General features: G+C 49.8%; 1 protein-coding gene across 4 annotated transcripts in view; it reads right to left on the reverse strand.

The window, feature by feature from the left end:
* Positions 1–17,311, reverse strand: part of TBC1D8 (TBC1 domain family member 8) — a 96,803-nt gene that overhangs the window by 8,853 nt on the left and 70,639 nt on the right. For all 4 annotated transcript variants that reach the window (XM_080916911.1, XM_080916910.1, XM_080916909.1 and 1 more), the window contains exons 6-11: positions 9,341–9,548; positions 7,246–7,443; positions 6,211–6,384; positions 3,853–4,003; positions 3,087–3,301; positions 2,268–2,385 (exon numbers count right to left, since the gene is read on the reverse strand). In XM_080916911.1, the coding sequence (XP_080773037.1) occupies positions 2,268–2,385; positions 3,087–3,301; positions 3,853–4,003; positions 6,211–6,384; positions 7,246–7,443; positions 9,341–9,548 (1,064 nt within the window). The remainder of the gene's footprint in view (positions 1–2,267; positions 2,386–3,086; positions 3,302–3,852; positions 4,004–6,210; positions 6,385–7,245; positions 7,444–9,340; positions 9,549–17,311) is intronic.

Raw genomic sequence — 17,311 nt, forward strand, 5'->3', positions numbered from 1 at the left:
TTTTAACTTCAGATAGCAGTAAACACAAAGGAATATGTTCAAAGCAATTAGTTATCTATGACATGCAAACTAAAAGCCACAGGACAAATAGGAAAAAGGACAATCTCAGGTGTTACCAAGGACTCAGAACAAGCTGAGGCTCGCACACTGCTGAAACAAAACACAAGTGAGCCAGCCACATCTACTCAATAAGACTGGTGGCATCTTACTACCTAATACAGTTCCCCTAATCCTGAACCCACAACCCCCCCCCAGGGAAACATGGAGACAATGACATGAATATTCACCGAACTTTATCTCATGGGCCCAAACTGAATGAAGGCTACCTGAATTCTCGTCTGGAATCAGTTTAATGGGAAGCAGTTAGGATCCCATGAGGGTTAAAGTGGGATGATCCACTCTACACACAACAGCAGTCACACACGCACACGCACACGCGCACACACACACACACACACGGGTCACTGCAAGCTGTCACCTAGCAACCATTGGCTTTGACAATGCTCCCAGCAACACCACAACTCATTTCTTAATATTCTGTACACCTCCCACAAAACAAAGTGAAACAGGAAGCGAGCCAGCTACCCACCTGCCCACTTGGGCAAGGAAGAGAGCCAGGTGCCCATCAAGGGCACACATGTATCCAAAATAACACACAGCTGAGCACACATGTCACCATTCTTACTGCTCCAGGCTGACAGACCCTTCAGTTCTTAGAAGACAGTCTTCAAAGGAATCAGCTTCCCAGTTGAGCCCTACAGCCAGCCAGGCACCAAATTCTCTATCTCCCTGGATCTTCTGTTTGTCTCTATAGTGCCAGCCTAATTTCTTTGTTTTTAATTGTATGTATTCATGTGCACATGTGTATATGAGCATCTGCATGTGTGTGCATGATCGAGGCAGAGAGGTGGTGGAGGGCAGGCATGGAGGTAAGAGAACATGTGAAATCATTGCTCTCCTTCCACCACGTGGGCCCTAGGGATCATCTCAGGTCATAATGCCTAGCACAAAGTATGGTTACCCACAGGGTCGTCTTGCCTGCCCCAACCACCTTAATTTTGTTATTTTTTGTTTAGTTTTTCAATTCAGGGACTCTCTGTATAGTTCTGGCTGGCCTGGAACTCACTATAAAGACAAGACTGGGCTCAAACTCACAGAAATCCTCCTGCCTCTGCCTCCCAAGTGCTAGGATTCAAGATGTGTACCACCACCCCCAGCTACTGTAGCTTTGAACCACTTAGATGCCTCATCTGGATTACTAAGAAATACCCCTAAAAATATCACCTACCTTGATGTAGTGCTTTCTCCACTAGGAGTTTGTGGGGTCAGAGATTGAACATATCTAAGTCACACCAGAGACAACCTATCCAGGGCAGGCTGACCAGCCACTATGACCCCTGCTAGGGTCAAGATACAACTGAATCTTTCCCAGTCCCAGAGGGTCATTTGTTAAGGCTTGGATACCAGGTAGTATTACTTGGATTAGGGCCTAATGAGAGGTGCTCAGGTTTGGAGGGACAAGACAGTTCTCCCGAAAAGGCTGCAAGAAAAGGAGCAAGCATGTTCTCACCTGACTGCTTCCCAGTTAGAAATGTGACCACATGCTCCAACACGCTCCAACACGCACCCCCACGGTGGAGCTCTCGCCTGAACTTTTCTGTGCACCTGCTGTACCCTTCAGCCTTCAAAACTGAGCCAGCCAACCTGTCTCCTAAGTGACCAGCACTACGTAACAAAAGTGGACCAATGCAAACCCAAAGAAAGCTTCGTCACCTCCTTCTGTGAGGGCCTCTTGAGCTTCGTCTAAACCTGGAGACCCAGGGCACCGCCTCACCCTTTCCAGGCCTCAGCACACGTAAGTCACGGGTGTTTTACATGGATGTGTTCCTCCCACCTGGGGACTTTCCTTCCCTTGTGTACATCAGATATTTATTTCAACCCACTGGCTTTTCAATCCAAACGTCATAGGTGTTTCATGGCATTACCTGGTTTTACTTTCTTGGTACTACAAGAGAGGATTTCCCTGTGTTAAAAGCTGTGTGCTGTGTGTGCAGGCTGGCAAGATGACTCAGTGGTTAAGAGCACTGACTGTTCTTCCAGAGGTCCTGGGTTCAAATCCCAGCAACCACATGGTGGCTCATCTTTAATGGGATCTGATGCCCTCTTCTGGTGTGTGAAGACAGCTACAGTGTATATATGAAAGTGAGTTATGGGGAGGAGGATGGGAGAAGGAAGAGAAAGAGGAAGAAAAGAAGGCGGTAGTTTACCAATAACCCGATGGTTGAAGTAATCAGGCAGCATCCGCTCACACACAGCGACCAGCAGCCAGAAGGCTTCCTCCTCTTTGGCATACAGAAGCAACACAGAGGTCAGGATGTTCATGGACTGCATGTAGGGCCAGAAAGGGGGCCATTAGTGCCCAGACTACCCAGTGTCACACGAACATCCACAGCATGCATTTGATAAGCCCTGGGTTTGAACTACATAGCAAAACGAGCCCGAGCGACGCCTGGGGGCGGAGGCTCTCCAAGCATAGAGACAGCAGAAGTGGAGTGACCTTGAGTTGGAAAGTTGGATCAGAGTTAATCTGTAAGAGCTTCAGGATTGGGCCAATACAGCCATTTTCTGTTCATTCCGACAGCAGAGATACACATAATTAATACCAGAAAATTAAATCTTATATTAGCAAATGTCAGGGCTTCTAAACCCCTGGATTATGTGGCACTTGCTGGCTACATCCCCCTCTTGGAACAGCTCGCCGACCTCTCTTTCTCTACTCCAATTCCAACAGGAAAGTGACTGCCCTCAAATCACCCTTTCCTGCAAGAGCACACTACCATGCCAACACTATGACCTCTGCATCAGTCGCTATGTGCCCACTCCATCTCCAGTGCGCATGGCCCTTTCCCATCCTGACATCCATCCCCAAAGCCCCACCCCGGATGATCAGCCTTTTTGACTGGACAGCAGTTTGGTATGGATTCCAGGAAAGACTTTTGTCCAGACAGCCAGAAGCAGAGCGGAAGCCTAGGTGGCCATCGCACACATGATACACAATCCTCATGGCTCCGCGCATGCCACTTCACCTGGCAGTAACCAATCTTGGGGTTCCGGTAGGCGTACGCTGTCAGCACCCGCCTCAAGGCAGCAATGCCAGTTTCGTTCTGGAAGGCAGGGTGCTCAGGCAGAGAGCGGTGCAGGTCCCTCTCTATCTCCTCTGTCACCAGGCAACAGCGTCCCAGGGACTGCTCCACCAGATTCCCATAGTACCCAGGGTTCGAGGCCAGGTCCGTCACAGCATCTGAAGAGTGGAGAACATTTCAAAAGAACATGGCTATGACGATGACGTCACGGCAGGTGAGGGATGCAGGGATGCATCAACAACTGCCTGAAACATTCTGAGGCCTCGCAACTATCAGGCCGATTGACCCAAAAATAGCAACGAGAAACAAAGCTGTTTCCTAAGAACAACACTATCCTGAAAGAGAAAAGGGTCCACTCCACAGAGCAGAAGGAGGTTAGCTGTAACAATGTAACAAAGGAGAGCCTGAGCCTGGGAAAGGCCCTGGATGCAATCCCTAGCGCACGCCTGAAGCAGTCGAGTTATGAATATGCTTTAAAAAGCTGCACTGCCCAGATATGCACAAGTCCACACACAACTGCCCTGTGTTAACACAAGTCACTGCTTTGGACTCCACACTTCCTAAGGGGGCGCTGCAGCTAACCAAGGCATCAGGGGCTCCAAGACCAAGATGGGGGGGTTCCACAATCAATCCTTGTGTGCTGCTCACAGGAAGGCCATTTCCGAGTACTTCCAAAGGTTACAAAAAGTTTGAACACACCAAAACCTACCTGAGAAAAGCAGCCACAGCCTTCCACGTAGAGACTCGGGGATCCCCATGGCCACCAGCTTCCGGATCTTTTCAGTGCGGAACATACACACGGTCCTGCCGTACTCCACAAAGTGGTCGTTCCACAGACTGATTTTTATCTGTTCCCGGGACTAGAAATGGAAATGTTTGTGAACATGACAAGAAGCCCTTCCACAACCAGTAACAGGGTAAATAATGTCTCTGTTTATCAGGGACCAACAGGAAGAGCAGTGATAAGAGCGTTCACGCACAGAACACGTGAGCTGCTGCCAGGCATACAGGATGCATGAGAAATAACACAGAGCCCCAAGGAGCCTGGCAGAGATGCCTGTGCAAACACGGTGCACAGTTCATAACAGGAACATGTCCACCGAGTACGGAAGCCGTTCAGACTGGATGAAAGAGACAGGTACAATGGAGAATTTGGGGTAATGCCTCTTTGGGGCACTGACACAAAGCCACCTGCTAAAACACTACTCGACTCTAAGAGTCGAGTATAACAGTGTAAGGAGCATTCAGCCCTGAGCTTCCGGACAGAAAGGTGGAAACATGGAAAAAATACTTTAAATTAAAAAAAATTTTTACATAAGTGTTTTTGCCTACGTGCAGCATGTGCATGACTGGGGCTGACAGAGGTCAGAGGAGGTGTGGACCTCCTGAACTGGAGTTAGGGAAAGTTGTGAGCCATTATGGGATCTCTGCAAAAACAACAACAAAAACAAAAACCAAGTGCTTTGAACCACTGAGCCACCTCTCCAACCCACATTCCCATTATCAGAAATGAGGGGGAGATTTATTTCTCTAAAAGTATTCTCAACCTGTTCATATGTCAGGAATATTTCAGGCCTTTTCTAAAATATTAACAACTATATATAATAATTACTGTCCAATAATGTGAATAACATATCCATAAGCCCAGCATTTTGGTCATTCGGACAAGGAAGGGCAGGACACAGTGTGTAAAGCCATTAAGATTCGGTTTGGATTTTAAAAGCCAGTAGCTAGGAAGCAGCAAGCTTGTTAACTGTTCGAGCTCTTGCTCTCGTGTCTCTTGCTCTTACTCCTTTGTAGGTTGGTGTCAAGGTGATTCACGACTGGACAGTAGAGAGTGGGGCGGGGACAAAGTTTTCATAAGGCAGGAGAGAGGAGGAAGGAGAATCAAGATGGAGACGGAGGAGGATGGTTCAGATCAATTTTATCTTGTCTAGGTGGGTGGCTTATATCTTTATTAATAGGCAGTGAATTTACTGTGTGGATGTAGTGTGGACTGAGAATTTAACATAAATTGCTAACTGCTAAATTACAAGTTTTTGGAACCTTGATTTTAGCGGGCCGTGGAGGACAGCGTGTGAAAACAACGGCTGAGAGGCGGCTGGAGTATGAGGGTCCGGCTCTGTTGCCTATGTGGAGTGAGAACACACGTCGGGCCCACAGAACAAGATGTGTGTGTGTGCCAGGCATGGTAACTACCCACCTAAGGAACTGTGTGGAGAGGGCGGCTTGCAGACCGCGTGGCAGAGTAGCAGCCATGCCATGTGACCCTAATGGTTCTGGCACTAGCACAGTATAAAAGGTTATGAAATTTTTATTTACCGCTTGTCCCTCCTCGCCCCCCCCGCCATGTGCTCATGGCCGGCTTCTTCTCTTATTTTCTCTCTCTACACCTACTACTCTCTTAACTCCCCTCCTCATGCCCTGAATAAACTCTATTCTATACAAAAACAAACAAAACCACAGTACTTGAGGCTGCCTCCTGGGCCTGTGGCTGCAGCATGGTTTCCCTGGCCAGAGCCCTGTTCTAGTCTGTTCTCATAACCCCTCCCTGTTTAAAAAGAACCAGGATAAATTAAGCAACAACACGGGCTGGGGAAATGGGTCTGTGGGTACTTCATGCCTGACATACACACATGAGGACGTGAGTTTGAATCTCCAGCACCCAGGGAAAAGTCCAGTAATTCAAGGTTGGGGTCCAGGGGCCGGGGAAGGGAGACAGAGACAAGTGATCCCAGGATTCTGACAGTCTGGCCAATGCAAACTTCAGGTTCAGTGAGGGGCAAAGAAAAACCCATGTGAAAGGCAGCCACAGAAGGCTTAGCTAGCAAAAGACTCATTGCACACGCGGAAACCTATAGGGGCAGCGCTGTCCTCTGGGCAGGCTGCACTCTGGGCAGCGCTGTCCTCTGGGCAGGCTGTCCTCTGGGCAGGCTGCACTCTGAGAAGAGCCAGCTCCTACTGCCCTTCACTTGGTGCCTAAGACAAAAGAGGGAAGAGAAGAAACAGACACTGGCCACCTAGGCCAGGACACTCCCCAGAGCTACTGCACACACATCTCACTCACCAGGCGGGAGTCGGGACTCTGGCTGCCAGACTGTTGGAAGACGGCAGTCAGAGGCTCAGGGTGTGGCAGAGGGCTCTTCTCCTTCTCTCTCTCTTCGCTACTTTGAGAAGACACCATCTCAAGATCCCCAAACTTGTCGGTGCAGATGCTTGATGAGTAAAACACGGGTGAAGCCTGCAAGTTAAAGAGGGGGCACAGACACACAGCACCGTCAGTTAAAAGTCAAAATGTGCTGCCCAACCAAGGGGCAGAGTCTGGATATCTAGAACCCGAGTTTATTGCCAGGTACATGTGACAGAGGTGGGTTCCCAGGGAAAGCCGGCTAGGGAGAGTAGCCACATCAGCACACTCTGAGTCTGACTGGGAGAGCCTGCCTCAATGAACGGGTGGAAGAATGATCAGGATGATTCCCACATCCACCACATGCATGCATGCACACACACACACATTCTTACATACATGCATACATGTATTCTCATCACACATGCATGAAAGTTTAAAGACTAAAAAGTTTTCTAATGGAAGTCATGGCTAATGATGTCCCAGAACACTCAAGTACATCCTTGTATCTCTCCAGTCTTAGGATGAGAAACTCTCTTAACAGGTTACAGCCAGCATCAGCCCCAGCAACCTTGAAAAGGATACTGTTTCCAAGTATATGACAAGTGGGGTGGGGGGGTCCCATTACTCCTCTAACCTGGAGAGGGGGTAGTATCACATCTTCTCCAACCCAGGCAGTATATGGAGGTACTTGGTCAATCCTCCAAGGTGCAAGTGATTCCCCCATGAGCCTTTCTGCTCCAGGCAGCCCCCAACTCAGAACACCAGAGCCATCAGAAGTGACATCACATGTCACATGATGCATGGCCCAGCTGTCTCCACCACATTTTCCTCAAGCATCACACACACACACACACACACACACACACACACACACACAGCCTATCTTTTCAAGCACTTCCTTTGGACACCATAGCCGTCCCAGGAGAGGTCACAAGAAGAATCCTGGAAGGCTGTCCCTGTATAGGCTCCTACCATGTCATCGTCACTTGGTGAGGTCTCATAATGCACGGGGTGGTTGGCGTGGACCTGCTTTAGTCTCAACAGCAGGCCTTCTACCAAGTTCTCTCTGTCCTTGAGCTCGATGAACTGGAAGGCCATCTTGCTACGGATGCTCACTATGATGGGGTTGGGCAGCAGGCTGGTGTCCTCCATCTTCTCAATGCTCACTACCTAGAACGGAGACAACACATAAAGTACACATACAGGAGCCTGGCAGGTATGCGATATCTCCCTCAAACACATCCAGGGAAAGCTCTGTGCAAAGGCAGGAAAGTGGGCCGGGCAGCATTACCTGTCTGCGCCACAAGAGGGCAGCAGCCCAAGGCTCTTCACAGGTTGAGTGGCTAAGCAAACAGATCACAAAGTAGCAATCAGCCTCCAAAAGGAAACTCCAACCCACACTATGTCACAGATAAAGTCTGAGGGTGCTGTGCTGCCCGGAATAAGCCACTCATAAGAAAGATAAATGCCGGGGCAGGAAAGGTGGTTCAGCAGCCAGGAGCACAGACTGCTCTTGCCGAGAACCCTGTTCAGTTCCCAGTGCATATATCAGGTGGTTCATGACTGCCTATACTTCAGCTCCAGGGTTGCCAATGCTCTCTGTCCCCTGGCCTCCAGAGACAAACTACACTCATACGGATGTGCATGCACACACACGCTTAAGCAAGACAAAGCACGAATGCTGGGTGACTCCATCTACTCAAGCTACCTTGAGTAGCCAAATTCATAAGGGGAAGGGCTTTAGTCTCTAGAAGTGGGAGTGTCAGGCTGGGCAAATGGACGTCCTGCAGACGATGGTGGGACAGTTCAGTAACAGCGTGAACACGCTTGGTGCCATTGAAATGCACACCTAACAATGGTCCAGAGGATAAACGACGTCACGCGTGTTCTGTGCTTCTCTCAGTTTTCTTTTTGAAGACAGCGTTTTGCCCTGTAGCTCTGGCTCGTCTGGAGCTCACCGTGTAGAACAGACTGGCCTTGAATTCATAGAAATCTGCCTGCCCCTGCCTCCCAAGAGCTGGGACCACCCCTGACTTGGCTTTCTTAGTTGACTGTTTATAAAGGAGCCTGTCAGCTACAGAACAGCATAGAGATCAGAGATCACTGGGGTGAGGGAACTGAACCTTGTAAGTGATCATGCTCGGGACGGGCGCAGGCAGCCAGACTCCAGTGGGCCTCATGGGTCGGGGACTTGGTGCTAAGGTACCTGAAACCAAAGGGCTGAGCTGTCCACATCCGGACAGAAGATGGTACTGTCTCAGTGAGAAGGGACCCAACTCATACTTAACTCGACATTTTTAAGCCGAAGTTGTAGGAGTGTATGTAAGCCAAGGAATTTGTTCTTTGGTTTCTGCAGGTGGCACTTTTTATAGGTGGCTTAGATCTTGGGAGAGCTCTAATCCCCTGCCCACTCTAACAGTGCTGGCTTGGCCGATAAGGAGGAGGTTGGAATGCTCTCTTTACCCAGCCCTTCTGGGCAAATTCCAGAGCTGCTGAAGCACCATCAGAAATGAGCAACTCATTTCTGTTCCTCAGAAAGCCAGGGTGCCATCTTTAGGATAAAGCCCTGGTATGCGAACCCCCTGCCTCTGCCCTGACACAGCCGCTTCGGAGGGGCTGTGACTTGGATATGACTTGCATGTGGCCCCAGAGGCTGGCTAATGAGAAGCACGGTCCCTGTGCAGCTGTAGTAAGTGGAGTGGGGCCTAGGGGCTGTGGTTGGGCACTGGGAACATTTCCCTCAGAAAGGACTAATACACTGCTCAGGAGACCTCTGCTAGTTGTCAGAAAGCAGGTCACTGCAAACAGCAACCAGGCTAGCCTTTGCTCTCTGTTTTTTACTATGTGGTATCCCCAGCCATTTCTGATAAGGCCTTGACCAGATCCAAGCCCAAACAAAACATAGCACCATTCTCTTGTTAGCTAAACCTCTTCTGTTTACAAGTTTATCTGGCCTTGAGTGTTTTATTTGTGTGACGTAAAACAGACTCAAACACTTGGGCCCAAATGACAAAGGGTGCTTCTTGAGAACACAAAGCAGGCAGCATGGCTGAGACGTGAGATCTACCTCTCTCAGGGGAAGCACAACATTACAGCAGCCATCCTCCCTGCTGGCAAAGCAGATGTAGCTGTCAGAGGAGAATATCCGGCCAGCCGTGTGGCAGCGACTGAAGGGCGTCCAGAGGGAACAGTCCACCACAGCGTGCAGTTTCTCCTTCCTTGGCAGCCGGAAGAAAGCCCGGAAGAACTCGTTCTGCGCTCTGGCCTCCAGGTCCCTGGGGAGTGATGGGAACGGAGGGAATGAACGTGTGAGCTCACAGAGAAAACACCTCGGCACCGCTGGCCCGCCGGACAGCCAGGGTGTACAGATGGGCTGCACTTCCCGGAGACTGAGTCGCACAGAAACAACGGCAGGAGCGCATGAATCAGGGTGTTCATTCCTGACGGCTGGACAGAAGGCCCCCGGGGAAAGGCACAGGCCGCTACTCCAGAGCAGCCAGGTTCCATTCCTAGCACCCCATGGTTCTCATACTTGTCTACAATTCTAGAGGGTACAATGCCCTCTTATGGCCCCTGCAAAGCACATACATGGTGCAGAGACATACACACACACACACACACACACACACACACACACACACACACACACACGGGCAAGGGGCCTATACACAAACATCTTTAAAGAAATAAGCATTCCTGGCCGGTTTGGTTTGACCACAAAATGGCATAAAAACGTAAATATCAAAAAGTCAGATTACTCTTTAAAGTGTGGTAGTTTGAAGAGGAATGGCCCACAGACTCTTGTGTTTGAATATTTGGCCCCTAGGGAGTGGCACTGTTAGGAGGTGTGGCCTTGCTGGAAGAAATGTGTCACTGTGAGGGTGGGCTCTGAGGTCTCATATGATCACATTATGCCCAGTGTGGACACAGTCTCCTTCTGCTGCCTGAGGATCAAGATGTAGAACTCTCGGCTCCTTCTCCTGCAACATGTCTGCCTGGATGCTGCCACCTTGATGATAATGGACTGAATGTCTGAACCTGTAAGCCAGCCCCAATTAATGGTGTCCTTACAAGAGTTGCTGTGGTCATGGTGTCTGTTCACAGCAGTAAAACCCTAAGACACTGAGTGTTGCCCAGGATATGGGGAATAGGAGCCTTCACACGCTTCTGGCAGGCAGGTAAAATGATGTGCTTTGTGTAGGAAACCTACCTCCCTGCGTAAGGGGGACTCACCATTTACCCAGAAATTCTACTCCTGGGGATGCACAAATCAGAGCCACCTATGCGTGCTGACAAGGCAACGCTGTTAACGCTAAGGATAACAAAAAGTGGCCCAAATATCCATCAACTGATGAGCAGCCAAATAAAATGTGGCATGCCCCTTTAATCGAATAGAAACTACTCAGCCACCAGACAGGAGGAAGGCACTGATACTCATGGTAACGTGGTCAAAGCTTAAATATGCTGAGTACGGGGCCAGACGCAGAGACCTCAGCCTAAGGCCGACCACATGCAGCTGACAGATCTTTACATTATTCCATGACAGCTCAGACATCAACAGGGTCCTGTGTAGTAAGAAGCCAGTTCCATATGAGGGTTGTCACCAGCCTGTCCTCTCAGGCAGGGAGTGTTTGGCCACTTACTTCTCAGATAAAAGATTCGAGGTAAACCACAAACTCAAATGATACTGAGGAGGATTTTAGAAGCCCTGATGCCACAGACAGACAGACAGACAGCAGTGTGGTAAGGGCTTTGAGGACAGTGTGGTCCAACATGGACGAGTATGGGGCCCTTCTTTCTTTGGAGGAGATGCTGTACCACATGACCACAGCACTACCTGACACTTAGGATTCTGATTCCCAGCTGGCATCAGGAACAGAGGGGCTTCCAGCTGTGAGGGTCAGCAGAGCTCGATCTAGACCTTACGGCCACCATGGGGTCTCACAATCCTTCCTTCTACAGAAAGGCCAACACACAGCAGTCACGAGCGAACCCTTGGAGTACAACAGCCAACTCAGGCCAGCAGCCTCCGAAGAAGTGGACACTGCCAGGGAGGCAATAGATTCAAACAGAAGGTTCTAGATCTAGTCTCCATGCAAGCCTTTATTAAAGTTAGCTTCCATTCTGAAGACTTCCGGAACTTAATCCCAAAAATTCAGAGCTAAAGAATCTATTACTTTCCCCACAAATCCAGAGTTTATTTATTCCAGACTAGATGCCCCTCCTAGATCAGACACATTTGCCAAAAGCATATTTCTCCCCCTCTTCTCCAATCAGCCCCCTGGAATGCCTACGAAGAGCTATATCTGGGCTGACAGCTCTCACCCCATCTGCTTGCTCAGGCCGCACAGGATGCAGCTGTGTATCAGCAGCTGGTCACAAGCTGGGGCTGAGTGACAGGCTGGGCCAGCCCGGCTTCCCCCTTAGTTCAGCATTCACGATCTCTAGCCATATCCAATACAGGACATCTGACTGATCATGACTTGTTCTCCCTGGGCTCAGAAAAGCCAAAGTGGGTCCTGTGCTGTCAGCTTGCCTCAGGGCACACCTATGCGTCTGGGAAATGCAAAGACTAGCAACATAGGAACGGGGCTCCAAGGGCAGACACTGCTTTTCCTCGGTGTCCCAAATGTGTGTCCACTCAGAACATAGCCAGAATTGCCAAGGCCAGAGCTCTGGCACCTGTGGACCAAAAAGCTAAGCTCAACCTCCCACCCTGACATGCCAGTTACAGAAACAAGCAGAAGTGGTTTGAACAGGAACGGCCCTCACAGAAACAGTCAAGCCAATTCACTTCTGCTGCCTGGAGGCCACTCCACCGCGATGATGGACCGACCTCTAAGCTGGAAGCCAGCCCCATTAAATGCTGTCCTTATAAGACTTGCTTCGGTTATGGTCTCTTCACAGCAATGAAACCCTAACTAAGACACAAGGGATAATAAAAAGCAGATTATTCACACACCTCCACAGTGCAAAGAGGGGGTCTGGGGACCCCCAAGGCCATCTTCAGAGAATCAGCATGAGCTGCGGCTCACAGAGAGGGAGGCCTGGGACAAGTAGGAGTGGCCTCACCCACCCTCCCTCGGTTTTAGTCCTGCGGGTTGCAGGGAAGAAGTGTTTGAAGCTGGTGGAGGGGGTGGGGGTGAGGGTATGGCCAGCCAGGGATGACTATTTCTACTCTCAGCCATTATACCTGCGCAGCCTCAACCTCAGGTATAGGACCCTCCCTGTGGGCGGGGCCGATGCCTAGAGAGCAGCTGTTCCTGGACTCCCCGCACCTTCAACCCAAGTTCAGACAAAGGGGAAGGCACGGATCGCCTCTCCTTCTGCATCTAGTCAGCTGTGGGTCCAGGTGAGGAGGCAGCAGGCTTCAGCAAAAGTGGCTTCTGAGGAAACCATCCACACTGGCTCTCCAGAGAGCAGGGCCAGGCCATGCTGCTCAGGAGAATCCCCTTAGAGCAGCCCAGAGTCTGCCGAGGTGGGAAGATGAGGGGCGGTGGTTCTTCCCTTGAAAGATGCCTCTCTTGTGACAGCTAACATTATGTTTTAAGTTTAAATCGCCGTTCATAAGAGATCTATAAGACAAATATGTCCCTAGCCCAGTGGTTCTCATCCGTGGGTCATGACCCCTGGGGAGCTACTGAATGACCTTTTCACAGCAGCTGGCTAAAAAAACAGATAGTTACATTATGATTCATAACAGTAGCAAATTTACAGTTATGAAGTAGCCATGTAATAGTGTTATGGTTGGGGTTTCACTACAACGTGAAGGAGAGCAGCTTCAGGAAGGCTGAGAATCACTGCTCTAACCGGGACTCCCGCTTGCTCAAGGACAGACAGCTCCCTGGAATGCTGGGGGCTGTCCCTGTGAGATAAGCCACACCTTTTCACAGCCCTAACTAGCATGGTTGAAGAGTTGTTCAGGATTAGTGTTTAATCACACACAGGTGTGTAAGCATATCAGCATGTATGCTTGTCCCTGATTGGACGCAGGTGAGAAATACTTAACTCTGTGGGGTTGCCTTTATAAACTCTTAACACTAATGTAAACTGGGTACATACACTAAGAATCCCAGGAACAGACCGGGCAAGTTACTTAACTAAAGCTTGCTTCAAATTTGGCTCAACATTTGTGGTACCAGTCTTATTCTTGCCCGGTGGGTCTGACGAGTTCCCTGTAGTCTTTCTCTTCCCAGCATAGGGCCTGTTCTGACCCAACCTTGGGAAGTGGTCACTATGATGGGGCCAAGGGAGGAGAGCAGAAAAGAGGACTAGCTTGGGGAGCTGAGGTCTACAGAGACAGAAGGGCAGAGGCAGGGGCTAGCCTGAGGACACAGCCTAGTAACTACTGGGAGAAAAGTAATCCCAGTAGTCAACCTGCCAGAGAGTTCACTGCCTCTCCCAGCTCCCCCTCATCTCCCTCTATACAAACTGGCTGGGATTCTGACCACACCCTGACTTTGGGATAAACATGTTTTGTTTGGAAATTTCAAGATCAGCTTATCTCATGCATTCATTTAAAAAAAAAAAAGATTTATTTATTATATGAGTACACTGTGGCTGTTTTCAGACACACGAGAAGAGGGTATCAGATCTCATTACAGATGGTTGTGAGCCACCATGTGGTTGCTGGGATTTGAATTCAGGACCTCTGGAAGAGCAGTCAGTGCTCTAACCACTAAGCCATCTCTCCAGCCTTATTCCATACATTTTTATTGCCCAAGCAGCATCCTCCCTCCCCAACTTGGCCACTGCCACCAGGGCCCAACCTCCAGAGCTCTGCTGAGGATATGGGGTCCAGGTCCTCTCTGCACTGGGCAGGCTGGGCCAACCCCTCCCCCCTGCCAAGTACAGAGTGGAAGGACTGAGGGGACAGATACTCTGTAACCCAGGCCTTTGACCCTCAGGGTCACCACTGGAAAGCAGCCTTTTGGGAAGGGAAGTGAGAAAAGGTCAAGGAGAGAGCTGGGGGTGGGGGGTTCCAGCTCAGAGCTGGGGAGACTGTTTTCCTAAACTTTTAAAATTTGCCTCTAGGCAGGGTGCCAAGGGGCCTGAGTCATTACCTGTTTACTCTCCTAGGCCTGGTCTCCATGACAAAAGCTCCTGATGGGAACAACCCCTGGGCCCGCAGCGAGACCTTTCATTTTGGGAGAAAGCCCCTTTCCAGCTACTTGACACGTGGGGATGTTGCTGGAGACCAGAACCTGTATGGGTCCTGGTCCAGCCCTGAGCACAGATGGTCCAGCCTTGGACACTCACCTGCTGGCCATCCCAACATTCATGTCCTCCATTTTCTTCCCTCTAGTGGTGCCCAGGTAGAATGCGGGTTGGGTGAACTGGAGATGCTCCAAGTCCTGGATGTGAACGCCCATATCTGACACTTCTAAAACAGCTCTCTCCATTTTACAAAAGCTAGGGTGGGGAGACACAGAACAGCCATTCTCTGCGTCCCTAGCTCTTCACAGTAACCCCGCAGGCACACTCAGAGGCCCATCTCCAAGGAGACTCTTCAACTCTGTCCAGCAACACTAAGGCACACCAGGAAGGCCTCCCAGCACAGGAACAGCTGCACCTCGGCTTTCGGTGCATAGCGTGGATGCGTGGACAGACGAGCAAGACTTCACCTGGAAGCTTTTTATTAATGACCTACATCCCATGTTTTCAGGGCTCTGTCAACATGGTTCTTCATTTTTTAAAGATTTATTTTTTTATTCTATTTAAGTATATTATAACTATCTCCAGACACACCAGAAGGGGGCATCAGATCTCATTACAGATGGTTGTGAGCCACCGTGTGGTTGCTAGGAACTGAACTCAGGACCTCTGGAAGAGCAGACAGTGCTCTTAACTGCTGAGCCATCTCTCCAAAACCTTGATAGATTTTTATAAGCCACAGGGAAGCATGCCTCCCATACACCAGGCTCTTTCCTTTCAAGCTGAATCTACTCAGGTGGGGAAACTGTGGGGGGAGGGTGGCAAGCCCACACCTGAGGCTGGGCATCAGCAAATGAAAGAACAGAGTTTTGCTTAGGGACTCCCTTCTAACAATACACACAGCAAGAAGTGACAGGGAGTCTCTGAGCACACCCCCATTTACAGATCCGCTGCCCCGGGGTGTTCAGAGAACACAGTGCTGTGTGAGAAATAAGCAATCTTCACTTTCTTTAGAGACTCTCTGGACACGGGCCTGTGGAGTGTTCTCTAAGTAAAATGACTGGGCAGATCATGGAAATTTTTTGTGCTTTTTTCAGGGGATATTTGCATAGACGTTATGGGCTGAACATCTCTAACCTGACGTTCCAACTCCACACACTCTAACACTGAATATCAGAGCGTTCACATTTTTTTTTTCAGGTCCTGTGTGTCCAGCCTTTATCAGGAGATAAAGCTGACAGCCATGCCAAGGAAGCTGTGGCACCACAGTACCAAGCTCTCTCACAGGAAAAAGGACAGCTTCTATGTCTTCAACTGAAAAGAAGACAGGCATATTAAAACAGAGAACTAAAACAACAATAAAACAAGACCCCAGGAGGCAGAGACCTGGCTCAGGTGGAGGCTTCCCTACAGTGTGCACCAGCAGATGAGGGATGCGCCTCAGTCCCACAGTGAACTCTGAGAGGGAAGGGCAAGTTTCAATCCCAAGGAACTTGTTTTGAAAGTGTGGTGACCTGAGACCGGATCCGAAGAACCCACTTAAGCACCTGGGCATGGTGGCACACCCTTGTCACCCACTGCTAGGGCCCTGAGGCTCCCTGGCAAGCCAGCCTTGCCCTCTTGATGAGCTCCAGGGCAGTAAGAGCTTGTCTCAGACGTAAGGCTGGATGGTGTTCCTGAAAAATGGCACACCTAGAGTTGTCCTCTGATGCACACATACACAAATCCACGCGCACACACACACTCAAGCACATGCACGCACATCCCACAGCAGGGCTGAACTGTGAAGACATCACAGCTCAAGGGTTTCACCTTACTAAGGAACCTGCTGAGCTTCCCAGAGCAGAGCAGAGGGGGCAGGCAGGTGGCCTCAGTGGTCAGCAGGGGATAAATGTGGGGCAGAATCTGCAGGTGGACAGGGGTGGCAACTGGATGTGGCGTGAGATCCCGATGTCCGCGCACACTTAAAGTTCGCTCCCTGTGGTTTGCTATGGAAAGGTTTGAATGTCCAGCAGCACCCAAATGGTAAGTGGCTCCAGAACCGCATAAGGAACGCCTAACCAGGCGGCACATCAAGCTCGTGCTTCCCAGCGGTCACCCTCTGACCTTTGCCACACTCACCTAGACAAGATCCACAAAGCCCCAAGCCAATCAGGCTCAAACTGAGCTTCGGATGATAAAGCCGAACTTGTTTAAAGCAACGACCTAAACAACTACCTCAGGTGTAGCCAAACTAAATAAGCACTGTACTCACATACATTACTCTTTCTTAAAAATGAAATGTCTTCGTGGTCACTGATAAAGTGAACAACCAACTTGCACCACGAGGATGCCCACACTAGGTACTGAAGTATTTGAAGTACAAGGGAACCTCCATCCAGAGAGCTACGTCTACCAGAGGAGGGATAACAACACCATTTCTACTTCTGCCTGCCACAGAGATGGCGCCCACCAGACGGCTCAGTGTGTACAGACACTCTGACTACACGATTTGATCCCAGGAACACACTGGGTGGAGGACAGAGTTAACTCTCAAGTTGTCCTTTGACCTCTACACTCATGCAGTAGCGTGTGTGCAGCACACAGGCACTCAAGAACATAGCGTAAGAATGGAATAAAGAGGGCTGGAGAGATGGCTCAGTGGTTAGGAGCACTGTCTGATCTTCCAGAGGTCCTGAGTTTAATTCCCAGCAACCACATGGTGGCTCACAACCATCTGTAATGGGATCTGATGCCCTCCTCTGATGTCTCTGAAGACGGCTACAGTGTGCTCATATACATAAAATAAATAATTTAAAAAAAAAAAAGAATGTAATAAAGAAGCAAAAGATTGACCACGGAGGCAAATTTGCATGGAACCACCACTGAAGCGCGCATCCGGTAC

This window comes from Micromys minutus, assembly GCF_963924665.1.
Source record: "Micromys minutus genome assembly, chromosome: 5".
NCBI classification, from domain to species: domain Eukaryota; kingdom Metazoa; phylum Chordata; class Mammalia; order Rodentia; family Muridae; genus Micromys; species Micromys minutus.